The sequence below is a fragment of the Lathamus discolor genome, chromosome 24 (assembly GCF_037157495.1).
Source record: "Lathamus discolor isolate bLatDis1 chromosome 24, bLatDis1.hap1, whole genome shotgun sequence".
Lineage (NCBI taxonomy): Eukaryota > Metazoa > Chordata > Aves > Psittaciformes > Psittacidae > Lathamus > Lathamus discolor.
The window spans coordinates 2,832,817-2,856,396 of record NC_088907.1 but is presented as its reverse complement, the minus strand read 5'-3'; the positions used below and the strand labels follow the sequence as shown (position 1 = coordinate 2,856,396).

At 59.8% G+C, this 23,580-nt stretch overlaps 3 protein-coding genes across 6 annotated transcripts; 1 reads left to right on the top strand and 2 right to left on the bottom strand.

The window, feature by feature from the left end:
• Positions 1-463: 463 nt before the first annotated feature.
• On the top strand, positions 464-18,388 carry SMG5 (SMG5 nonsense mediated mRNA decay factor). 3 transcript variants are annotated; one of them, XM_065660044.1, is made up of 23 exons: positions 465-573; positions 3,157-3,255; positions 3,522-3,645; positions 3,987-4,143; positions 4,747-4,836; positions 5,421-5,510; positions 6,007-6,085; positions 6,313-6,438; positions 7,086-7,154; positions 8,066-8,274; positions 8,374-8,511; positions 8,733-9,431; positions 10,149-10,318; positions 10,855-10,930; positions 11,350-11,525; positions 11,656-11,814; positions 12,895-12,954; positions 13,381-13,540; positions 13,776-13,866; positions 14,162-14,236; positions 14,455-14,593; positions 15,645-15,749; positions 16,754-18,388. In XM_065660044.1, the coding sequence occupies exons 1-22, from the start codon at positions 500-502 to the stop codon at positions 15,726-15,728; spliced, it is 3,144 nt and encodes a 1,047-aa protein (XP_065516116.1). In that variant the 5' UTR covers positions 465-499; the 3' UTR covers positions 15,729-15,749; positions 16,754-18,388. The 3 variants fall into 3 exon arrangements, with proteins under 3 accessions (XP_065516118.1, XP_065516116.1, XP_065516117.1); XM_065660045.1 differs by lacking the exon at positions 16,754-18,388 and adding an exon at positions 15,817-16,696; XM_065660046.1 differs by lacking the exons at positions 14,455-14,593; positions 15,645-15,749; positions 16,754-18,388 and having other exon boundaries at positions 464-573; positions 12,879-12,954; positions 14,162-14,240.
• A 500-nt stretch (positions 18,389-18,888) lies between these two features.
• BGLAP (bone gamma-carboxyglutamate protein) lies at positions 18,889-20,490 on the bottom strand. Of its 2 annotated transcripts, none has more exons than XM_065660136.1 (4): positions 20,078-20,490; positions 19,691-19,732; positions 19,259-19,322; positions 18,889-19,137 (listed from the first exon to the last, which is right to left on the bottom strand). In XM_065660136.1, exons 1-4 carry the CDS (start codon positions 20,343-20,345, stop codon positions 19,005-19,007), a joined length of 507 nt encoding a protein of 168 aa, XP_065516208.1. In that variant the 5' UTR covers positions 20,346-20,490; the 3' UTR covers positions 18,889-19,004. The 2 variants fall into 2 exon arrangements, with proteins under 2 accessions (XP_065516208.1, XP_065516209.1); XM_065660137.1 differs by having other exon boundaries at positions 18,889-19,134.
• Positions 20,491-20,588: 98 nt separating this feature from the next.
• Positions 20,589-23,458, bottom strand: PMF1 (polyamine modulated factor 1). The gene is made up of 5 exons (XM_065659875.1): positions 23,301-23,458; positions 23,095-23,200; positions 22,893-22,993; positions 21,033-21,228; positions 20,589-20,942 (listed from the first exon to the last, which is right to left on the bottom strand). Exons 1-5 carry the CDS (start codon positions 23,456-23,458, stop codon positions 20,841-20,843), a joined length of 663 nt encoding a protein of 220 aa, XP_065515947.1. The 3' UTR covers positions 20,589-20,840.
• Between the last annotated feature and the right edge of the window lie 122 nt (positions 23,459-23,580).

Sequence of the window (23,580 nt, the reverse complement as noted above, 5' to 3'; positions counted from 1 at the left end):
GGGGGCAAGCTCCAAAGGGAGCCCCAGGGCAGCACCTCGGCCCCGCGCATGGAGGAATCCCGAGGGATGAGCAGGGAATCCCAAGGGATGAGCAGGGAATCCCAAAGCCGGTCCCGTCCATCCAACGCCGGCCCCACGTTGAGGGGCGGCCATGGCGAGCCCCACGTTAAGCATGGGTTGACGCCGCGCGGCCGCCATGTTTGCCAGCACTAAGTACTGGCACGGCGAGAGGTTGAACTCTCGCGAGATGACGCCGCGCAGCCGCTATGTTTGCCAGCACTAAGTACTGGCACGGCGAGAGGTTGAACTCTCGCGAGATGACGCCGCCGCCGCCGCTGCTGCTAGGTCTCGCCGGCTCTCGCGAGAGCGGCCCCGGGGCAGGGGGCAGCCATGGCGGCCGAGCGGGGCCGGGGGCGGCGGCGGAGGCGGCGGGGCCGGTGCTGAGGGGAGCGAGGAGCGGGGCCGGGGCCGGGGCCGGGCCTCGCCTTGTACCGGAGCCATGAGCCAGGGCGGGGGGGCCGGGGAGAGCGGCGAGCCCGAGGCCAAGGTGCTGCACACCAAGAGGCTGTACCGGTGAGGAGACTGCGGGAGGGGCCCGGGAGGGGAACCGGGAGGGGGGGGGGGGGGGGGGGGAAGAGGGGGAAGGGGGGGTCCAGGAGAGGGGATGGGGATGAGGGGGAGGGGATGGGGATGCAGGAAAGGGAATGGGGATGCAGGAGAGGGGATGGGGATGCAGGAGAGGGGATGGGGATGCAGGAAAGGGAATGGGGATGCAGGAGAGGGGATGGGGATGCAGGAGAGGGGATGGGGATGCAGGAGAGGGGATGGGGATACAGGAGAGGGGATGGGGATGCAGGAGAGGGGATGGGGATGCAGCAGAGGGGATGGGGATGCAGGAGAGGGGATGGGGATGCAGGAGAGGGGATGGGGATGCAGGAGTGGGGATGGGGATGCAGGAAAGGGAATGGGGATGCAGGAGTGGGGATGGGGATGCAGGAGAGGGGATGGGGATGCAGGAGAGGGGATGGGGATGCAGGAGAGGGGATGGGGATGCAGGAGTGGGGATGGGGATGCAGGAAAGGGAATGGGGATGCAGGAGTGGGGATGGGGATGCAGGAGTGGGGATGGGGATGCAGCAGAGGGGATGGGGATGCAGGAGTGGGGATGGGGATGCAGGAGTGGGGATGGGGATGCAGGGGGAAAGGCTGAGGAGTCCTCTCCAGTCTCCCTCAGTCCTCCCCGAATCCACCAGGTTGGAAAAGGCCTTTCAGAGCCTCACATCCCCCTGTTCGGGGGGGGACTCTGGGATGGAAGAGCAGGAATCTGAGGAAGGCAGGAGATGGGCTTGGGATCAGGCTCCCCTTTCTTGCCCTGTCGGTGCCATTGGGCGCATCCTTGCGTCTCCCGGCCCTCCTCCGAAGCAGCGCCAGGCTTTCCTCTTCCCCTCTTGAGGAATGTGGCAGGATCCTGAAGGGCAAAGAGCAGAGGAGCTTTGGCAGCCGCTGGTTGCCAGGATGGGCTTTGGCCCGAGCGCATTCCTGACACTTGGAAGTTCAATGAGGCGAATTGCTCCGTGGTGTCCGTGTGTGAGGAGCTGAGCTCTGCGCGCCACGGTCTCTTTCCCATTGGAGCATCCTTTTGGAGATGACGGTTGGGGGATGCTCTTTGCCATTGGAGCCTTCTTGGAATGCCGAGCCCCACGTTTCCCTTGGGACCACAGCGACCGGCTGATCCTGGTGCATCTTTCCGCATAGGGAAGCGGGTTTGTTCTCTCCCAGGGCTCCTCTTCCTGGCTTCCAGCCTCATTTGTGTGCTGCCCCGTGCCGGAGCACCGCGGCGCTTGGTCCTCAGAGCCTGGGGCTCTTTGGGGTGAATCCAACCAAGGAATCGAGGCCAAAGCCTCCCTCCTGCATCCCCATCAAACGAATGGCTCAGAAGGAGGAGGCCCAGGGCTTGCGTGGCTGAAGAGGCCTCCATGTTGGACCATTTCCATGATGTGCTCCTCTTGCTGCTTTTAATAGCCTGGCACCTCAGCCTCCTCCTCTGGGATGCTCTTGTCCTGCCTGGAAGGGTCCAACCGGCTCCAAGTCTGGTCTCTTTAACAGCCAGCTGGGATCCAGCCCATGATCCCAAAGGATACCCAAAGCATTGATGGTCCATTGCGTTTCAAGCCTCTTGATGCTTCCTACCGCTATGGGGAGGTTGATTCCTCCCTGCTTCCCTTTTCCTCCTGGCTGTGGGCACAGGACCCTCAGGTCCTTCTTTATCCCTACCTCTTCCGGAGCTTGTTCTACCGTGGGATCTGCTTTCCCAGCTCAGCAACCCACATCCTCAAGGAGGAACCTTCCCCTTTTCCAGCCCCCCATCCCTCTGTTTTCTTGGACAACTCCTAAAAGGGAGCAGAAGGAGCCAGTGCCTTTGGGCTGCACTTCCTGGCTGGAAGCAAGCTCGTGTTCCAAGCCAAGGGGAAGGGGAAGCATCCCCAGTATCCTGTTGGGATAGACCCTGGGAGGCTTTGGCCACAGGGCTTTGACATCCCAGCCGTGTCCTGGGATGCAGGTGTTGGCTTTGGAATCACTTCCCAGCTCGAGGTGAAGTGGGCACAGTGAGCAGTGCCAGATGAAGATGCCTCTTTTGGGAAGAGAAGAGCAGTTTTCCCAATATTCCTTCTGGGAATGGGATGAATCAGCACTTCCCCTTCCTGGTCACCCTTCTGCATAGGGAGCAAACTGGTTCCCTGGGAGCCACGAGCTTCATCCCACTGCATGGTGAGGGATACAGCGGCAGGACATGGAGCACTCGTTCCCTGTAATCCCAAAGCGTTTTCCTGCCCTGCTTCCCTTGCCGGTGGCGTTGCCAGAGGTTGCAAGGGGCCTTCAGCCACGTGAGGAGGATGCTGGTGAGCAGGAGGGGATGCTGAGGTTGGTCCCAGACCTTTGCATGGGATTCCTCCTCTGGAGGAAGCTTCTGGAAGAGGAAGACCTGGAGCCAGGAGCTGGGGAAAGCCGGTGTCAGGTTTTGGCCCTGGTTTTGGGGTTGCTTGGTCTGATTTGAGCTGCTTTCGGGGGGGGGGGGGGGGAAGCTCCTAAATTCCCATCTGGAGATGGTTGGGAATGGGCGCTGGCCTGAAGCTCTTCCTCCTGTGTCCCCTTGCAGAGCGGTGGTGGAGGCCGTTCATCGCCTGGATCTCATCCTTGGCAACAAGGCAGCGTATCAGGAGGTGTTCAAGCCAGAGAACATCAGCTTGAGGAACAAGTAAGTTGAGCCGAGGCCTTGCTTTTGCTTGTTTCCCTGCGGAAAATCCCTATGGAGCAGCAGCTGGAAGGTGGAGTTGCACAGGAAGCCGCTGCTGGCCACTGACCCCAGGGGAGCGTTGGGGTGCGGAGCGCTTCCAGCTGCTCTCGTTGGTCGGGGGGGGGGCACAAACTGCGCCGTTATCCCATGGGATGAGCCCTGCTTTTCCTATTCCGTGCTTTTATCAAGTGAGTGGAGGCTGAGGGGAGTGCTCTGCTCTGTGGCAGGCTGCGGGAGCTGTGTGTGAAGCTGATGTTCTTGCACCCAGTGGATTATGGAAGGAAGGCGGAGGAGCTGCTCTGGAGGAAGGTTTACTACGAAGTCATCCAGCTCATTAAAACCAACAAGAAGGCAGGTATCCGGGGCTCTGCCTGGGCAACGGGTGTCTTCCCTTCTCCCTATGGAATGACGGTCTCCAGAGGCACAGTATTGCCACCCGTTCCAATGCCACGAGCCCTCTCCTGCCCCGCTCTGAAGGTGTTTCAAGTGCTCTCAGCAGCCACCTTGGGTCGAATCGCCTCTTGGTGCAAGAGTTTCTCCTCCTTGATGTTGCCTCTTGGTCAATCGAGCATTAGTGAGGAAGAGGAGGTGCAGAGCTACAGCTGAGCTGCCTCCTGTCCTGCTTCCTCCTCAGGGCAGGCCGGTCTGAAACCTTCCCTGGACTAACAGAGCCTCCTCTTCCCTCCCTGCAGCACATTCACAGCCGTAGCACCCTGGAGTGTGCCTATAGGACTCACTTAGTCGCGGGGATAGGGTTCTACCAGCACCTTCTCCTCTACATCCAGTCTCACTATCAGCTGGAGCTGCAGTGCTGCATCGACTGGACGCACGTAACGGACCCTCTCATAGGTCAGTGCTTGGGCACTGGATCCCTGGCGGGGACAGAGAGGTTTGGAAAGCTTCATTAAAGCTCAGAAATGGACCATTGGGGGGGGGGGTGGAAGCAGAGGATCACAGAATGGGTTGGGTTGAAGGATGCTTAAAGCTCCTCCAGTTCCAACTGCTGCCATGGGCAGGGACCCCTTCCACTAGAGCAGGATGCTCCAAGCCCCATCCAGCCTGGCCTTGGACACTGCCAGGGATGGAGCATCCAAACCTTCTCCATTCAACCCATCCCCATGTCCCAAAACCCTCCCAGGGAAGAGCTTCTGCCTAAGATCCCATCTCCATCCCCCTGTGGCAGGTTAAAGCCATTCCCCTTGGCCTGTCCCTGCATCCCTGCATCCCAAGCCCCTCTCCAGCTTCCCTGGAGCCCCTTTAGGCACTGGAGCTGCTCTAAGGCTCCCCTTTAGGGCCCAGCCCAGCTCTCTCAGCCTGGCTCCTATGGGAGCTGCTCCTCCTCTTGATGCCCCTGCTCTCTGTGCTCCCCTCCTGTCCTCCCTGCTTTGCCACCAGTGAGCAGGGACTCCCCGGTAGCCTCTACCCCATGGTGTGTGTGATTCCTTCCTGCAGGCTGCAAGAAACCCGTGTCTGCATCGGAGAAGGAGATGGAATGGGCCCAGATGGCATGTCACAGGTGCCTGGTGTATCTGGGAGACCTGGGTGAGAGCAGCAGCATCGTTTGGGGTGATGTCTACAGGGAAAGGATGGTGCCCATCCATCCAGAACCAGCTCTTTGAAGCATCCACAGCTTTGGGAGCTCTTTGCCATTCTCCTTGGGCATGGAAATGGCTTTGTCACAAGGAAGTGGCTGATGGGGGTAGGGAGAATGAGTGGTGGGAGAGGGATGGGCTCATCTCTTCAGTGTGCTTTCCCCTCGGGTGTCCAAAGGAGCTGAAGTCCCAGCTGGGCTGTTAACTCAGCTGGCTTGATGGAGTTTCCCCACTCTCTGTAATAGGACATAGTCTGAGCCCCTGGAAAATGGGGGTGTTCCAGGGATGCATTGATCGGCACATGGAGGAGAAGAGCTTCGTCCCTTTGCCTAGGGGCTGTCCCAGGCGTTGAGGGCTGTCCCCTTCAAGTGTGATGGGCAGTGAACACAAAAGCCTTCCATAGAGCCATGGAAATGCTTTGGGTTGGGAAGGACCTTGCGCTCATCCCGGTCCAACCCCTCTGCCGTGGGCTCTTGCCCTCTGCTTGGGGGTTGATGCTTGGGGGTTGATGCTTGGGGGATGCTCTCCTTGCAGCTCGCTACCAGAACGAACTGGCCGGCGTGGATACGGAGCTGCTGGCTGAGAGGTTTTACTACCAGGCCCTTTCTGTGGCCCCCCAAATCGGTGAGTGAGGGAGGCTGTAGCTGTCCCCATCGCCTCGCCGCGAGCACCACGTCAGGATGGGGCCCAGGGCAGGGTTCTGTGCTGCTGCTGAGAGAGGGAGGGGTGGCTTTAAGCTCTGCTTCAGCCCCGTTTCCTTGCTGGCACCCCAAAGAGGAGGAGTTCCTCAGCAATGGGTGAAGCCTCCATGAGCTTAACTCATCTGCTGAGCCCTGAGTGCCACAGGGAGCTGGAGCAGAGCCCGGAGATGCTGCTAAGGTGATGCAGAGGAGGCAAGGCCATGGTATGACTGCTACACGGGAGGAGATGGCATTGTTTGCTCTGCTTCCTCATCTAGAGCGCGGGGGAAGCATCTAAAAGCACTACAGACCAGGAGTGCGGCCAAAGGCTGGAGTGGTCCAGACCTTTACTGGTTGTGCCTCCTGGGTAGCGATGTAGGGAGAGGGAAAGGATCTGCTTTCCGGGCTCGCGTCGTGCCATTGCCCCTCTGTCGTGACAGGCATGCCCTTTAACCAGCTGGGGACGCTGGCAGGGAGCAAATACTACAACGTGGAAGCCACCTATTGTTACTTACGCTGGTGAGTGTCCTGGGCAGGGAATCAGGGTCTTGGGGCCACCTCCTTTCCTTTGCCCTTTGGGATCCTCTTTGATCCATGAGTTTCAGGGGATGTCAAGAGCCCAGCAGGCTCAAAGCAAAGCACTGAGGAGCTCCCTTTGTGCTTTATGGCTTTAATACAACCCCCCCCCCCCCAAAAAAAATGGGGGTAAGGTAAAACGTGGGCTCTGTTCTCTTTGGCTGGCTCAGCATCCAGTCGGAAGTGTCCTTCGAAGGCGCCTATGGAAACCTGAAGCGGCTCTATGACAAAGCAGCCAAGATGTACCAGCAGCTGAGGAAGTGCGAGAGCAGGAGGCTGTCTCCAAGCAAGAAGAGGTGAGGGGAGGCGGGGGGGGGGGCAAGGAAAAGGTTGGCAGCAGCACCAGAGGCATCCTCAGGGGTTGGGAGCGGGGGCTTTGTGCAGGGGGGGGGCTGCTTGGAGGCTGGAGCCCATTCCTGAGCTCTCCGCTCCTAATGGCAGGAGGAAAGGTAAAGGCTGGCTCATTGTAAAGGGTGGAAGGAGGCGTTTTCTCTCTGGGGCTGGTGGCTGTTCCTGAGGGTTGAGGTGCATCGGGGGCAGTTTGAAGGGTCTGAAGGGTCTTTTTCCTCCGCTATCATAGAATAGAATCATAGAATCATAGAATGGTTCGGGTTGGAAAGGACCTCAAGATCATCTAGTTCCAACCCCCCTGCCATGGACAGGGACACCTCACACTAAACCATCCCACCCAAGGCTTCATCCAACCTGGCCTTGAACACTGCCAGGGATGGAGCACTCACAACCTCCCTGGGCAACCCATTCCAGTGCCTCAGCACCCTCACAGGAAAGAATTTCCTCCTTAGATCCAATCTAAACTTCCCCTGTTTCAGTTTTAACCCATTACCCGGAGCCGGATGGGGTTTTGAATTGAGACCTGAGGTTCCTGTAACCAAAGCTCTGGTCCGTTTGCTGCTTTACGCTGTTTTCTTCTCCGTCTTTTTAGAGGCAAAGACATTAAGAGGCTGCTGGTGAGCTTCATGTACCTGCAGAGCCTTTTGCAGCCCAAGAGCAGGTAAGGTGATGCTTACGGCCTTGTCCATCACATGCTTCCTGCTGCCAAGTGCTGGGTTAGGACAGCAAAGAGGCCCTGTCTGTCCGTGTGCAGGCCTCTTGTGAAGCTGTAACCCCAGAAGCAAACCAACCTCTTCCTGCTGCAGTCAATGGGAAGCTTTGTCCCGGCCCTGAGCCCTCTTTTGCCTTGGATTCTCTGTCTCTGCTGGAGTATTTTGGGGTGCCTGGGGATTGACCTCATCCTGCTTGAAACCGAGCAGTTGTTTGAAGGGCCTCGAGCACAGGCTGCAGTGAAAGTGGTGCTGGAAGAGCTGAGGTTGGAAGGGACCTTCGAGGGGTCCCAATGGGGAGGGAGCTGCGATGTGAAGTCGGATGAGGCTGCTTGCTTCTCTTTGCCTCTTCCACATCATCTTCTCTCTTCCCCTTGACAGCCTTCTCCTAGGCCTGGGTCCGGTTTGCCCCTGTCTTTACTGGGGGTTTTAGGCACTGGGGACCCCAAACTGGCTCTGCTGTTCCAGAGAGTGCCCAAAGCAGGGATAATCCTTTCCCTCGACCTGCTGCTGTGCCAGCGCAGCCCGGTATGGGACTGGCTTTCAGCTATTGCCTACCACCAGAGCAGAACCTCACTGCTCCTTTAAATAGCTGCTCCCCACTCATTTAGTGCCAAAGAAAACTGGGAATGGCTTCAAGTTCTCCAGCTCCCATCCTTTCCAAAGGGTGTTTTGCAGCCAGGTTTAGTTTGGAAGGAGGAGGCTCCCAGAGGCTCTTACACTGGATCCTGCAGACGATTGGGAATATTCTTCCAGGGCTGCATGTTAAAGACGGGGGGGTCTGGTGCTGGAGGATGGCCCCAGTGCCAGGTCTGGGTCAGCTTCGGGAATGCTCATCCTGCTTTCTTCCTGCCTCTCGAAGCTCCCTGGATTCGGAGCTGACGGCTCTGTGCCAGTCTGTGCTGGAGGATTTCAACCTGTGCTTGTTCTACCTGCCCTCTCCTCCTCACCTGAGCTCCAGCAGCGAAGAGGAGGAAGAGTACGAGAGCGGCTACTCCTTCCTTCCCGACCTGCTCATCTTCCGCATGGTGATCATCTGCCTCATGAGCGTCCACAGCCTCAAGAGGGCAGGTAACCGCGGCTCTTCACTGCTCTCTTCGGATGCTGCCAGGCTTGGTTTGGCCTCGGGCACGGGCTCCAGCACCACCTCCTCCTGCTGTCCCCTTGCAGGTTCCAAGCAGTACAGCGCAGCCATCGCCTTCACCCTGGCCCTCTTCTCTCACCTCCTCAACCACGTCAACATCCGCCTGCAGGCAGAGCTGGAAGAAGGGGAAAATCCAGTGCCAGCCTTTCAGAGCGACAGCGCAGGTAACCGGGGAGGGGGGGGCTCCTGCAGGCTCTTCCCTTTGCTTCCCTCCATCTCCTGGCAGCTTCGGGGCTTGCTCAGCGAACCCCATCCCTGGCAGTGCTCAAGGCCAGGTCGGACGGGGCTTGGAGCATCCCTGCCCTAAACGGAAGGCTCGTGGCTTTAGGTGGGCTTGAAGCTCCCTTCCAACCCGGCTCCTGCTCTCGTTTTCCACTGCCTGCAGATGACCAGGAGCCCCGGGAGCCGTTGCTCGAGAAGGAAACTGAAGGGGCCTTAGGGAATCATCAACCCAAGGAGGAGCAAAGGAAGAGCGACCGCAAGAAGAGCAAGAAGTACTCGCGCCTGTCGTGCCTGCGGCGCCGGCGGCACCCCCAGCAGCTGGATGAGAGCGACCTGAGCGAGGGCTTCGAGTCAGCCTCCAGCCAGGGCTCTGGAAAGGGCAGCGATGGCTCCGAAAGCGGCTCGGACAAGAGCGATGAGGAGGAAGCCGAAGCTGCTTTCGATGTGGAGACGGATTCGGAGATGAACAGCCAGGAATCTCGCTCCGACCTGGAGGAGATGGACGAGGAGGCGGGCGACGAGGGAAGCGGCCAAGGCAAAAACGAGCCCAAAGAGGCCTTAAAGAACTGCGTGGATGGCACCGGGCTTGGGGACTCCAAGGGCTCCGGCATCTGCAAAGCTGAGGCTCCGGAGCCAGGCCTCAATGGGCCGGCTTCGCTGAGCACGAGCGAGAGCAGCATCGCCAGGAACCTGCAGGCCATGTCCACCCAACTGTTCCAGACCAAACGCTGCTTCCGCCTGGCTCCCACCTTCAGCAACATCCTTCTGAAACCCAGCCCTGACCCCCCCCTCTTGAAGGATGGGATGGAAAACAAGCCCTGTGTCAATGGAGAGCTGGAGAAGTGCAGCTTGGCAGAGCAAGGTAAGGAGCAGCCTCCTCATCCCATGTGTTTGGTGGTTGCGGTTTTGGGGCCGTTTGGGGATCCGAGCCCTTTTCCCTAGGACACGTTCTCCATCGGGCACGTTTGGAGGAGCCAGGGACGGGGCAGGGCTTGGGTTGGGTGTTTCCTGATGAGCTTTACCCTTCCCCATGGGCATCCGGGGATATGAGCGCTGAGCAAAGTGCCTGCAGCCATTGCTGAGGCTGGATGCTGAGCGGCTCCGCTCATCCAGAGGAGGATGCCAGCAGGTTTTAAGGATTCGCTTCCTTTTTCCCTATGGGATATCTCTGTCAGGAGCCACTTCCAAGTGCTCCTGGTGCTGGGCACTGCAGGAAGCTCTTCAGGACATGAAGCTCGCAAGGTCCCGATCTTCCCTCTCTATCAGGGCTGGTTTGTGGGTAAATGCCTTCCTCCCTCTTGGTTCTGAAGGGGTGCTGATAGCAAACCATGGCCCTCCATCCCCTCCCTTGCTGCTTCCTTATGTGCTCAGGTCACTCCTGGAATCAACCAGGAAAAGACCTTTAGGATCATGGAATTCCCAGCAAGATCCTCAGGATATGGAGGGTTTCAAAGCCCTCATCTCCTCTTGCACAGCTCCAAAGTTGATGCCCATTGACCTGGACAGGCTCTGGTCCCTGCGGTAGACGATGCTTGGCTTCTGCAAGGCTTTCATTCCTGCTTTTCCCTCTGTTTTCCAGACGATGGCTCTGACTCCGAGGAGAGCCTCTCGAGCAACAAATCCTGCAGGAATGAGCGTTCCCTTCAGGAGAAGCTGCAGATCATGAGCAACGAAGGGCTGCTGCTCACGGTCAAGGTCTTCCTGGACTGGCTGAGGACTAACACGGACCTCATCCTCATGTGTGCTCAGGTGGGAGCTGTGCTGGGTGCTCAGCCCCAAGGCTCTGGGTGCTCCGTGTCTGTGGGCTGGGATGCTGAGGGCACACTAAAGCTGTGCTGGGTGCTCTGTGTCTGTGGGCTGGGATGCTGAGGGCACTCTAAAGCTGTGCTGGGTGCTCTGTGTCTGTGGGCTGGGATGCTGAGGGCACACTAAAGCTGTGCTGGGTGCTCTGTGTCTCTAGGCTGGGATGCTGAGGGCACACTAAAGCTGTGCTGGGTGCTCTGTGTCTCTGGGCTGGGATGCTGAGGGCACACTAAAGCTGTGCTGGGTGCTCTGTGTCTCTGGGCTGGGGTGCTGAGGGCACACTAAAGCTGCTGTCCCAGACCTGGACAGGATGGGGGATGTTAAATACCCCTCAGCTGAATGGTTTTCCTCTTGCTTTAAGAAGTGGAGTGAAATTTCTCCTTCCTCCCATTCTGAGACCTGGGAAAAAGGGACCCCAAGGGGGTTGGATCCATCCCTGGATCCATCCCTCTTAACCTTTGTGTTGGGTTGTGCTCCTGCAGAGCTCCCAGAGCCTGTGGAACAGGCTCTCCGTGCTCCTGAACCTCCTGCCTTCTGCTGCAGACCTGCAGGAATCAGGTACTGGCGAGGGAATGGTGCATTGTAGGCATCCGGGAATGCCGTGGATGGGGAGGGATTTGCCAGGGATTTGGCTGCTGGGCACAGCAGGAAGCAGCATCCAATGGGTGTTGGGTTAAACACCATTGCGGTTAGGTTTGAGCTCTGGTGAGGCATCCTCTACAGCTCCCAAGACACTGGAACACTCACTCCCCGCTGTGTGTGAGGCCTTTCTGTGGCCACCCCGTTAAGAATTAACCATCGAGGGGTTGGTTTTGCCCTGGCCATCATTGGAAGCTCCAGGTGCTGGTGCCCTGTGCCTCAGCCTAAAGGTGGCCGTGGTCCATGAGGAGCAAGAGTTGCGATGGGGATGCTTGTCTGTTGGAGCAGATGGGCCAGAGCACCCTCCCGTTGCTCTTCTTCCCCTCCATCCTCTCCAGGCCTGGCCCTGTGCAATGAAGTCAAGGACATCCTGAACGGTGCTGAGCTCCCAGACCTAAAAGCCAACTTGCTGCTGCCAGAAGACGTTGCCCTCCGGAATCTTCCTCCTCTGAGGAGCGCGCACAAGAGGTTTAACTTCGAGCAGGACAGGCCCATCTTTACCCCCCTCGAGGAGGTGAGTTGGGCTCCATCCTGACCAGGGGCCTGTGTTGGAGGTGAAGATCTCCTTCATTCCTAACCCCCCCCCCCCGATAGAGCCCATCACCCTCGAGCATCCCTTTACGGCCCCGTGTGCCTCTTTGCAGTGCATCGTCCGCCTCTGCTGCATTCGGAGCTTCGGGCACTTCATCACCCAGCTGCAAGGCAGCATCCTGCAGTTCAACCCCGAGCTTGGCATCTTCATCAGCATCGCCCAGGCCGAGCAGGATAACCTCCTGCACCAGGCCCAGGCCCAGTTCCACATGGTGAGTTAGCGGGGGGGGATTAGGGGTTGGGGTTGGGGTTAGGGGTTGGGGTTAGGGTTAGTGTTGGGGGTTGGAGTTAGGGGTTAGTGTAGGGGTTGGGGTTAGGGGTTAGTGTTAGGGGTTGGGGTTAAGGTTAGTGTTAGGGGTTGGGGTTAGGGGTAGGGGTAGGGGTTAGGGTTAGTGTTAGGGGTTGAGGTTAGGGGTTAGTGTTAGGGGTTGGGGTTAGGGTTAGTGTTAGGGGTTAGGGTTAGGGGTTAGTGTTAGAGGTAGGGGTTAGGGATTAGGGGTTAGTGTTAGGGGTAGGGGTTAGGGTTAGTGTTAGGGGTTGAGGTTAGGGGTTAGTGTTAGGGGTTAGGGATTAGGTGTTAGGGTTAGAGGTTAGGGGTTGGGGTTAGGGGTTAGTGTTAGGGGTTGTGGTTAGGGGTTAGGGTTAGAGGTTAGGGGTTGGGTTTAGGGGTTAGGGTTAGGGGTTGGTGTTAGGGGTTAGGGTTTGGGTAAGGGGTTAGTGGTTAGGGTTAGAGGTTAGGGGTTAGGGATAGGGTTAGGGGTTAGTGTTAATGGTTAGGGTTAGGGGTTAGGGATTAGGGGTCAGGGTTAGGGGTCTGGGTTTACTGGTTAGGGTTAGGGGTTATTGTTAGGGGTTAGGGGTTAGGGATTAGGGTTAGGGATTCGGAGTTAGGGTTTGGAGTTAGTGTTAGGGGTTACGGGTTAAGGTTAGGGGTTACGGGTTAAGGTTAGGGGTTAGGGTTTAGGGTTAGGGGTTAGGGATTAGGGGTTAGGGTTAGCGGTTAGGCTTGGGGGTCAGGGTTAGTTTCTGGGTTAGGGGTTAGAGTTAAGGGTTAGGGTTAGGGATTAGGGTTAGGGATAGGGTTAGGGATAGGGTTAGGGGTTAGTGTTAGCATTAGGCCCAACCTGGGTTACGCTTGGCACAACCCCCTGCAGGTTCCTCTTGGGTTGTAACGTGGGGCTATGGGGAGGGGATGGACGTTTTCCTCCTTCAGGCTGTCCCCTCTTGCCCCTTTCCCAGTGGGAGCTTGTGTGTTTCCTGCTGACTGATGGGGAAGTTTGCTTTGGTGACAGGCTGCGGAGGAGGCTCGGCGGAACCGGCTCATGAGAGACATGGCTCAGCTTCGGCTGCAGGTAGGAAGAGCCCCTGCTTCCAGCCTCGCTCCTTGCCCTTGGTGCTGGGGCCGGTGACCGAGGGTGAAGAAGAAGCTTTTCCCAATGTCCTGGTCCAGCTGCATCCCTTTATCCGCTGCTGTGGCCTCCCTCGTGCCCTGTCTCTGGTCATCAGAGACAGGAGCTCAGCACCTCCCCTTCCCTTTCCCCCTTTGAGGCCACTCTCAGCCTTCTCTTCTCCAAGCCGAACCTCAGGCCTTGCCCTGTAACCCTGCCTCAGTCCCCCGCCTCGGACAGCCCCGTGCCCTATTGAGATGCACAAATCCTGCCCACGTCCCACTCCATCGGCCCCTTCTCCCCACTCCTCTGGGGGCTGGGCCTTTGCAGGGTGCATCCCTTCAGTATGAACAAGAAGGAAAGCGGCTCTGTCCGTGTGTGTGTTCCCAGCTGGAAGTTTCTCAGCTGGAGGGGAGCCTGCAGCAGCCCAAGGCCCACTCAGCCATGTCCCCTTACCTGGTCCCGGATACCCAAGCCCTTTGCCAGCACTTGGCTCTCATCAAGCACTTGGCCACCAGCGGGAGGTTCATCATCATCATCCCTCGGACAGGTAAAGGGCTCTCCCATCATCCCTTCCTTTTCCTGCCACTTGTGCTCCCCGTGGCCTTTCCCATTCCTGTATGGGGTCCTTGATGGACGGGAGAGCAGCTGGAAATGGGGAGCAGCCCCGTTCAGCATCTCCCATCTGCCTCCCCTGGCAGCCACTGCAGTGGGATGAGGAATTCCTGCCCCATCCGGGTGAGTTTGCAGGGAGGTGGCTTTGGTTTCTCTGTGGTTTCTGGTAGTGATCGATGGCTTGGACTTCCTGAAGAAGGAGAATGCCGGAGCTCGGGACAGCATCCGCTACCTGGAGGCCGAGTTTAAAAAGGGAAACAGGTACCGGGATGGGAAAAGCTTGATCCTTGCTTTTGGAATTGGGGGGGGGGGGGGGATTTGGGCTGGAAGCAGCAGAGCAGCCGAGGGCGAGCCAGGCCTCAGGAATGCACTTGACAAGAGGGAAAAAGTGGGAAAGGACCAGGTTTGGTTCTCCCGAGGCACTTGGAGCATCCCTTTGTCAGGATGCAACCCTGGGCAGCCCCTTCCCCTGCGGCACTGGGAGAGCCTTAGTGCAGGTCGGGCTGCGGGTGATGCTCACGTCCGTAGGAGCTCAGGACCTCTCGTCTCTCCTCAGGTACATTCGTTGCCAGAAGGATGCTGGGAAGAGCCTGGAGAGGCACAAGCTGAAGAGGCAGGATTTAGATGCCTGGTAAGAGCGCGATTCCCAGTGGGAAAGGGGCTTTTTGGGAGCCATCCTGCAGCTCTGAGGCGGTGCTGAGGCAGTTCCCTAGGGCTGGTCCTGGGGCGCTCGTCTCTCACATGGCACCGAACACTCGGCGCTAAGGGGTTCAGAAGGGCCCTCAACAGGCACCGATCCTGCTTGAGCCCCTCTGGAGCTGAGTGTTCCCTCTGGGATCTCTCCCTCAGGAATCTCTATAAAATCCTGGACAGCTGCAAGCAGCTGACGGTATCCCAAGGGAATGGAGAGGACGACGGCACGGGGATGGTCACCATCATCACAGGCTTCCAGCTGGAGGACCCCAGCGTGTTCTCAGCACCCATGCAGGTCCGTGGTGTTCAATGGGGGATGAGGGTCCGTCCTTCCGCCTTGGATCAAGCCTTTGAGCCAGGATCAGCACGTTGGGAAGGGCTGGATTGGCAGGGCAAGAGAAGAGTCCTGGAGGCATGGATTGGGATGGGATGGGATGGGACGGGATGGGGGGAGCTTTAAAGCTCCTCGAGCTCCAACCCCTTCCACTCAAGCAGCCTGGGATGGGATGGGATGGAATGGGATGGGATGGGACGGGGGGAGCTTAAAGCTCTTCCAACTCCAACCCTTTCCACTCAAGCAGCTGGGGGTTGGGATGGGGCATCCAAACTGTCTCCATTCATCCCATCCCAGCATCCCAGCCCCCTCGCAGGGCACAACTGCCTCAGATCCCATCTCCATCTCCCCTCGGGCAGGAAAAAGCCATTCCCCTCGTGCTGCCCCTGCATCCGTTGCCATGGTAACGGGGTCGGTGTGTGCATCGTTGCCATGGTAATGGGGTCTGTGCGTGTGCGTGCATGTGTGTGCATCCGTTGCCATGGTAACAGGGTCTGTGTGTGTGTGTGCGCGCACGCATGTATGCATCCATTGCCATGGTAACGGGGCCTGTGTGTGTGTGCATCCGTTGCCATGGTAACAGGGTCTGTGTGTGTGTGTGTGCGCGCGCACGCATGTGTGCATCCATTGCCATGGTAACGGGGCCTGTGTGTGTGTGTGTGTGCATCCGTTGCCATGGTAACAGGGTCTGTGTGTGCATCCGTTGCCATGGTACCGTGTGTGTGTGCGCGCGCCCGCGCATCCATTGCCATGGTAACGGGGCCTCTGTGTGTGTGTCTGTATGTGTGCATCCGTTGCTATGGTAACGGGGTGTGCGTGCGCACATCCGTTGCCATGGTAACAGTGTCTCTGTGCATCTGTTGCCATGGTAACGGGATCTCTGTGTGTGCGTCCGTTGCCATAGTAGCAGGGTCTCTGTGTGCTCACACGTGTGTGTGCATCCGTTGCCATGGTAACGGGGGCTCTGGGTGTGTGCATCCGTTGCCATGGTAACGGGGTTCCCTGCTTGCAGGCTGCCATCCAGGCGGCCGCCGGCGCCAGCGTGGAGCTCCGGAACGTGCTGGACTTCTACAAGCAGTGGAAGGAGCTGGGCTGAGGCCGCGCGGGGCCCGGGCTGGTATGAACCTGTCTGTGCCCCCCCCCTTGGAACGTGCAGCGTCTGAACCAAGGCTCCCAACCTCCAGGCTTGGACCCGAAGCAGCAGCAGCCGCAGCGGCATCAGCACCATCAACCAAATCTCTACCCCAAAGGAAGCCCCCAAAGCCAAGGGGGGCTCCAGCCTCCAGCCAGGGCCTGAGCAGGCGGCTCCAACCGAGAGCCAAGGAGAGCTCTGCCCTGCTTCCCAATGGGCAGGGATGGGGCAGAGCTGGGCAGGCCTGGAACAACCCCCCCCCTCCAACCTCATCCCAGCTCCTCAAGCCTGGACTTGAGCTCCAAGCCCCCGAAGCAGCTTGGGAAAGGGGATGCTGAGAGTGGTGGAGCCCTTGGGGCCAGGGGAGCAGAAAGTCCTTTCCTTTCCCTTCTTTTCCTTTCCCTTCTTTTCCTTTCCCTTCTTTTCCTTTCCCTTCTTTTCCTTTCCCTTCTTTTCCTTTCCCTTCTTTTCCTTTCCCTTCTTTTCCTTTCCCTTCTTTTCCTTTCCCTTCTTTTCCTTTCCCTTCTTTTCCTTTCCCTTCTTTTCCTTTCCCTTCTTTTCCTTTCCCCTTTCCCTTTTCCCCTTTCCTTTCCTTCCCCCTCCTGTGGATCCCTTCATTTTCAAGGGCTTTTCCCCTTTTAATCCTTAGGGTTTGGTTTTTTTTTTTCCGATGTAGAAACGAGCTTAAAGCACCAGCCCCCTCGGAATTCCTTTGGGATCTGGCTCCTCTTCCCCCCGGCAGAGAGCAAAAAGGAAAGGATGATGCTCTTTAAAAGCTCGCCATAGAATAGTGTTGGCTTGGAAGCAGCGTTATTTATTATCCTTTCCCAGTGTCCCGTCCCCCTTCCGTGCGGGCTCAGTGCAAAGGGATGCTTCCTGCAAGGAAAGGGAGCACATCCTGGCTCTCCCCCCCTCCCCAAGCTGCAGGAGCACCGAGACGTGAAGAAGACTCCGCTCCTGCTTCCTCATTCCCACCTCTTTGCTTCCAGCGGGAGGGAATCGCAGTGGAGCCGCTGGAAGGGAGAAGATCCCTGTGGGATGGCGGCGCCGTCGCGGAAGGAGCCCGATGCCGCCTCTTTCTGTCCGTTTTCCATGGGGTTTTCCCCCTTGCCACGGGGGGTTTATGGAGGAGGAAGGAGCTGGAAGCCGTTCCCTGCTGGCTCTGACACCCCTGCTGCTATAAAGAGGGGGCAGAACTCGGGTGTTGTCCCCCCCTGCCCCATCTCCTCGCATCCCTCCGGGGCAGGCAGAGGCAGACGCATCCCCAAGGGAAGGGCTTGGTGCTGCTGCGGGATGGATGCTGGAAGAGCTCATTCCCTGCACGAAGGGACCTTGGAGATCTCCATCCGGATGGCAGCGCGGGCAGCCTGGCTCTCCCATCCCGCCCCACCGCCGGGCTTGGAGATGAAGGAATGGGTCGCTCCCTCATCCGGGTCAGTGTGATCCAGAAGGAGGTGGTCCAGGAGGAGGTGATCCAGAAGGAGATGCTCCAGAAGGAGATGCTCCGGAAGGAGATGGTCCAGAAGGAGATGCTCCAGAAGGAGATGCTCCAGGAGATGCTCCGGAAGGAGATGCTCCGGAAGGAGATGCTCCAGGAGATGCTCTGGAAGTAGGTGATCCAGAAGGAGATGCTCCAGAAGGAGATGCTCCAGAAGGAGATGCTCCAGGAGATGCTCCAGAAGGAGATGCTCCGGAAGGAGATGCTCCAGGAGATGCCTCCTCCATCCCCATGGCCTCAGCAGCTATGCAAGTACCGAACCACTCCATTTCTCCATCTCCTCCATGGGCCAGGCCAGAAGCTGCTACATGAAGCCGGGGTGGGGGGGGGGGGGTGGCCCCTAAGGCCCCGAGTGCCCCTGGCGACTTCCCAGCATGGACCAGGATGCTCCTGGGGATCAGGTAAAGCCCCCAAACCAGCACAAATCCCAGTGGATTCCTTCATTCCCAATCCCTTTGCCGCATGCAGCCTTGCAGCGCAGCAGGAACCTGCAAGCTCCATCCCTTAAGGGACCCCGGAACCAGGGTTTTGCTCCTCCTGAGCCTCGTGGTGCTTTTCTTAGGCTAAAGCAAGGCCCCAGCACTAAAGAGCAGGATGCGGCCCCTGGCTCCTCCTCTTGGGGGGGGGGGGGGGTCCAAGCTGGGTCCGGAGCTTCCTTCTTTGGGTGATGGGGCTGGTCCAGCGCTGCCCCCCGCCCCACTGCGGGGATGGGGCTGCACAAAGGGAGCCGCATCCTTTGGGGGTCCCGAAGCAGCGGTGTTGAGGTGGGGTTTGTGCTTCTTGGCTTGCAAAGCACCACAATGGGCTCCGGGGTTGTTGGGGGGGGGGGGGGTGTTCAGGGCACAGCTTAGGGGGGTGCTGAGGCCTCGCTCCCTTTGGTGCTGGTTGGACTCAGGGGCTCCGGGGCTGGGCCGAGCACCGCTCCCTGCTCCCAGCCTTGCCTGGGGGTGCCTTGCACTGGGTTTGGTTCCTCCTTGAGCTCCCTGGGGCTTGCTTGGAGCCCAGGGGTGCTGAGCCCAGCGCAGGATCGGTGCGCAGGGCAAAGGGGAGCGCGGGGGCTCTCAGAGCAGGGGCTTGGCTGTGCCCCCCCACCTTGGGTAGCTTAATAAAGGCCAGGATGTTTGTAGTCCCTGTGCTGTGCTCCTGTGGGGCTGGGGTGGATGGGGATGGATGGAGGGATGGATAACGGAGGGATGGATAATGGATGGAGGGATGGATGAGGGATGGATAACAGAGGGAGGGATGGATAACGGAGGGATGGAGCCCATGGAGATGGATCATTGGGGATGGAGCCATGGGGATAGAGCTGATGGGGATGGATCGATGGGGATGGAGCCCATGGGGATGGATCGATGGGGATGGAGCCCATGGGGATGGAGCCATGGGGATGGATCACTGGGGCTGGAGCCCATGGGGATAGAGCTGATGGGGATGGAGCCATGAGGATGGAGCCCATGGGGATGGAGCCATGGGGACGGAGCAGTGGGGATGGATTGATGGGGATGGAGCCATGAGAATGGAGCCCATGGGGATGGAGCCATGGGGCTGGAGCCCATGGGGATGGAGCCCATGGGGATGGATCACTGGGGCTGGAGCTATGGGGACGGATGAGGCAGACCCTCCCACCACCGTTTTGTGCGTTTATTTTCATCCCGTTCCCAGGCACGGGCTGAAACCGGAGCCGTTGGGAGGGGAAAGCTGGTGCTGGGAGCCCTGTGGGGCGCTGTGGGGCGCTGTGGAGCTCAGGCGAGGCCGTAGTACCGCCGGTACGCCTCCTGGAAGCCGATGAGGTCGGCGAGCTCATCGCAGGAGGGGTTGAACTCGCAAACCTCCCGCTTGGCCTCCAGCGGGTCCCGCACGGCCCCATAGGCACTGCTGGGGGCACAATGGGGAGGTTATGGGGTGGGGGGGGTCCTGCAGCAGGGACACCCCCCCCCCCGCTTCCAGCCATAGGGGTGGATGCAGTGGGGTCCGTGTGTGTGTGCCCCCCCCATACCTATCATAGGCATAATTCCTCTTGTGCCTCCGCATCTCCGTGCTGGCGCGTTTGGACACAAAGGCTGCGGGGACAAAGCAGGGGTCGGGGGGACAGGATAGGGACCCCCCCTCATCCCCATCCCTATTCCCCATCCCCATCCCTATTCCCCATTCCCATCCCTATCCCCATCCCATCCCTATCCCCATCCCATCCCTATCCCCATCCCTATTCCCCATCCCCATCCCTATTCCCCATTCCCATCCCTATCCCCATCCCATCCCCATCCCTATTCCCCATTCCCATCCCTCTCCCCATCCCCATCCCTATTCCCTATCCCTATCCCCATCCTTATCCTTATCCCCATCCCTATTCCCCATTCCCATCCCTATCCCCATCCCATCCCCATCCCTATCCCTATCCCCATCAGGGCGCATGCAGCCGCTCACTCACCTTTGGAGCTCAGGGAGTCGGTGCTGACGGAGCCCTCCGGAGCTGGCGATGGAGCAGAGGGATCAGAGCAGCCCCATTCCCACTCTGGAATTGCATCCCTGACCCCCCCCCACCCCAGCACCAGAGGGATGTGGAGCTGTTGGAGCAGCTCCCATAGGAGCCAGGCTTGAGGGAGCTGGGTTGGATGGGGAAGGCTCCTTAAGGGGAGCCCTTAAAGCAGCTCCGGAGCCTAAAGGGGCTGCAGGAAGCCTGGAGAGGGGCTTGGGATGCAGGGATGCAGGGACAGGAGAAAGGGAATGGCTTTAACGTGATGGAAGGGAGCCGGGATGGGGATAGGGATGGGGATGGGGATAGGGATGGGATGCTCCATGCCAGGGTCCCCATTACCTGTGCGGCAGAGGCCAAGGGCCAGGAGGGGCAGCAGCAGGAGCAGGAGCCTCATGGTGCTTCCGTGCCGGCTCTGCCCTCGCTGCCCGGCTCCTGCAGCACCTTTATAGGGCGCAGGAGCCCGGCCCTGGGTATTTCCAGCACATCCGGGCCCAGCCCAAGCAGCAATTGTGGTTTGGGATGAACCTGATCCGTCTGGGAATGGGCAGAGCCCGCAGGGAGGGGATGGAGCGGGGATGGAGCGCTCAGCATCCATCCTGCTCTCCATGGGAGCCCGGAGCGCTCAGGGCACCTCGATCCCATGGGAGGAGGGAAGGGCTGGAGCAGAGCCCGTGTCCGACCGAGCCGTTAAGTACAGAGCACAGGAGCCAAGCCCATCCCAAGGGAATGGCGGCTCCCGTTGATGAGAAGGCAGTGGGGAAACAGAGGAGGGAACGGTGCCCGAGTCAGGCAGGCTCCTGCAGGGATGCCAATGGGCTCCGTGCTTGCCAGGCACGGACACTGCGACCTCGTGGTGCCGAGCATCCCATGGGATCTTTATTCCAAACACCATTTCCGGAGGTGGATTCCGAGGGTTCCATGCACCAGGCCCCCATTCCCACATAATTCATGGGTAAGGAGCCAGAACCACGCTTTCCACCCCTATCCCCCCTCCCTCCCCACCCAGGATTCTCCTCCCTACTGGGGCCGAGAGCAGGGAACTGCCCCTAAGTCCCAAAGCTGCGCCTGGGTCCTTGGTTATCCCTTGGCTCCAAGCCCGAGCTCATTCCCTCCGGGATGAGGACTCCAGCTCCAGGGCATCCCCACGTCCTCGCTGCGGCTCCTGCAGGCTCAGGACCAGCTCTTGCTGCTCTTCATTGAGCGCCTGCGAGGGGAACGACAGCTCCTGAGCTCAAGGCTCCCAGGTTGCTCCATGCAGGGCCTGGAGGCGGCTCTGTACCCCCCGCCCCGGTACCTGCCAGCCCCGGCTGTGGGCCTGGATCTGCTCCTGCAGCTCCCGGATGCGGCCCCTTCCCTCCAGCACCGCGGCCGCCGCTTTCCTGTTCTCCTCCTGCTTGGTCCGGAGAGCGCGGAGCAGGCAGGAGCGGTGCTTGAGCAGGGAAGGGACCAGGGCGCTGCGGGCGTCGTCCTCCGGGATCCCGCTGGGCCGCCTGCGGGCAAAGGGGGAGGTGGGCAAAGGGGGATGGGGGGCGGATAAAGGGGGATGCAGAGGGGGCAAAGGGGGATGGGGGTGCATAAAGGGGGATGGGGGTGGGCAAAAAGGGGGATGCAGAGGGGGCAAAAGGGGATAGGGGGTGGGTAAAGGGGGATGGGGGCAGATAAAGGGGGATGCAGAGGGGGCAAAGGGGGATGGGGGTGGGCAAAGGGGGATGTGGAGCGGATAAAGGGGGATGCAGAGGGGGCAAAGGGGGATGGGAGTAGATAAAGGGGGATGGGGGTGGGCAAAAAGGGGTATGCAGAGGGGGCAAAGGGATGAGAAGCAGGCAAATGGGGATATGGAGTGGATAAAGGGGGATGAGGAATGGATAAAGGGGGATGCAGAGGGGGCAAAGGGGGATGCAGAGGGGGAAAAGGGGGATGAGAAGCATGCAAATGGGGATATAGAGTGGATAAAGGGGGATGTGGAGGAGGCAAAGGGGGATGCGGAGTGGATAAAGGGGGATGCAGAGGGGGCAAAGGGGGATGCAGAGGGGGAAAAGGGGGATGAGAAGCAAGCAAACGGGAATGTAGAGTAGATAAAGGGGGATGGGAGCGGATAAAGGGGGATGTGGAGCAGGAAAAGGGGGATGCGGAGTGGAGAAAAGGGGAATGCAGAAGGGGCAAATGGGGATGGGAGTGGATAAAGGGGGACGGGAGTGAGCAAAGGGGGATGCGGGCAAAAGGGGATGTGGAGGGGGCAAAGGGGGATGTGGAGTGGATAGAGGGGGATGCAGAGTGGGCAAGGGGATGGAGTGGATAAAGGGGGACGTGGAGCAGGAAAAGGGGGATGGGAGTGGGCAAAGGGGGTGGGAGCGGATAAAGGGGGAAGTTGAGCACGAAAAGGGGGATGCGGAGAGGAGAAAACAGGGATGCGGAGGGGGCAAACGGGGATGCGGAGTGGATAAAAGGGGATCCAGAGGGGGCGAAGGGGGATGAGAAGCGGGCAAACGGGGATGTGGAACGGGAAAAGGGGGATGCAGAGGGGGCAAAGGAGGATGTGGATAAAGGGGGATGGAGAGCAGAGAAAAGCGGAGGGGGCAAAGGGGGATGCGGAGCAGATAAAGGGGGATAGGAGTGGGCAAAGGGGGATGCAGAGGGGGCAATGGGGGATGTGGATAAAGGGGGATGCAGAGCAGAAAGAAGCAGAGGGGGCAAAGGGGGATGTGGAGCGGATAAAGGGGGATGGGAGCGGATAAAGGGGGATGCAGAGGGGGCAAAGGGGGATGTGGAGTGGATAAAGGGGGATGTGGAGCAGGAAAGGGGGGATGGGAGTGGGCAAAGGGGGATGCGGAGTGGATAAAGGGAGATGGGAGCCGATAAAGGGGGATGTGGAGGGGAGAAAACAGGGATGCAGAGGGGGCAAAGGGGGATGCGGGGTGGATAAAGGGCGGGTACAGGGGGACGCGGAGCAGGCAGAGAGCGAGGCCCTGGCCCCCGGGGAGGCTCCGGCTCCGCTCCCCCCCGCCTGCTCCAGGCAATGGGAGGCCCCGGACTCCAATGGGAGGCGAGGAGCTCTGTTGGGGGGGGGGGGGCTCGGGGTCGCAGCCACCAAGGGGAAGGCCCAAAGCGGAGCAGAAGCCCCTGTGGGGTGCGTTCCCCCCGGGCCGGGCCGTACCACGCAGGCTCCTCCTGGCTCTTTCCCTGCTCCACGATCGCATCGAGGCTGTTGAGGATCGCCCTCAGGTTCCCTTCCTCCATCACCTCCTGGATCTCCGCCTGCGAACGGGGCGGGGGGGGGGGCCCGGTCCTTGCGGGTCAGCGCCGGGGCCATGGCCCGGCCCGGAGCCGCACCCCCCCCCACCCCGGCTGCCCCTCACCTTGATGGAGGCCTGGAGCTGGGCCACGAACTGGCTGTGGATGCTCTTGGTCAGCTCCGGCTGCAGCCTGGAGAAGCCGCGGTAGCAGCTGGCGAAGCGCTGGTAGCTGAGACCGGGGGCAGGGTGCTCGGAGCCGGGCACTGAGGGGGGCCGCCATGCAAAGCCCCGGCCCTCGCCTCAGCCCCGGCCCCCCCGCCTCCCCTCACCTCCCGGCCGCCACCAGCTTCCCGAGGAACGCGTCCACCACGGTGCTGAAGAGCTCAGCGCGGCCCGGCCCCGGGGAGCCGCCGCCATCGCCGCCGCCATCGCCTCCGCTACCGCCGCCATCGCCTCCGCTGCTGCCGCCGTTCCTCGCCTCCGCCATGTTGCCTCTCCACAGACGGCCGCCCGCGCCGCCTCCCCATTGGCTGCCGCCTCAGCGCCGCGCCGCTGCCATTGGTGGTTGAGCCGGGGAAAGCCCGCCCACTCTAAGAGCGGGCTGCCGAG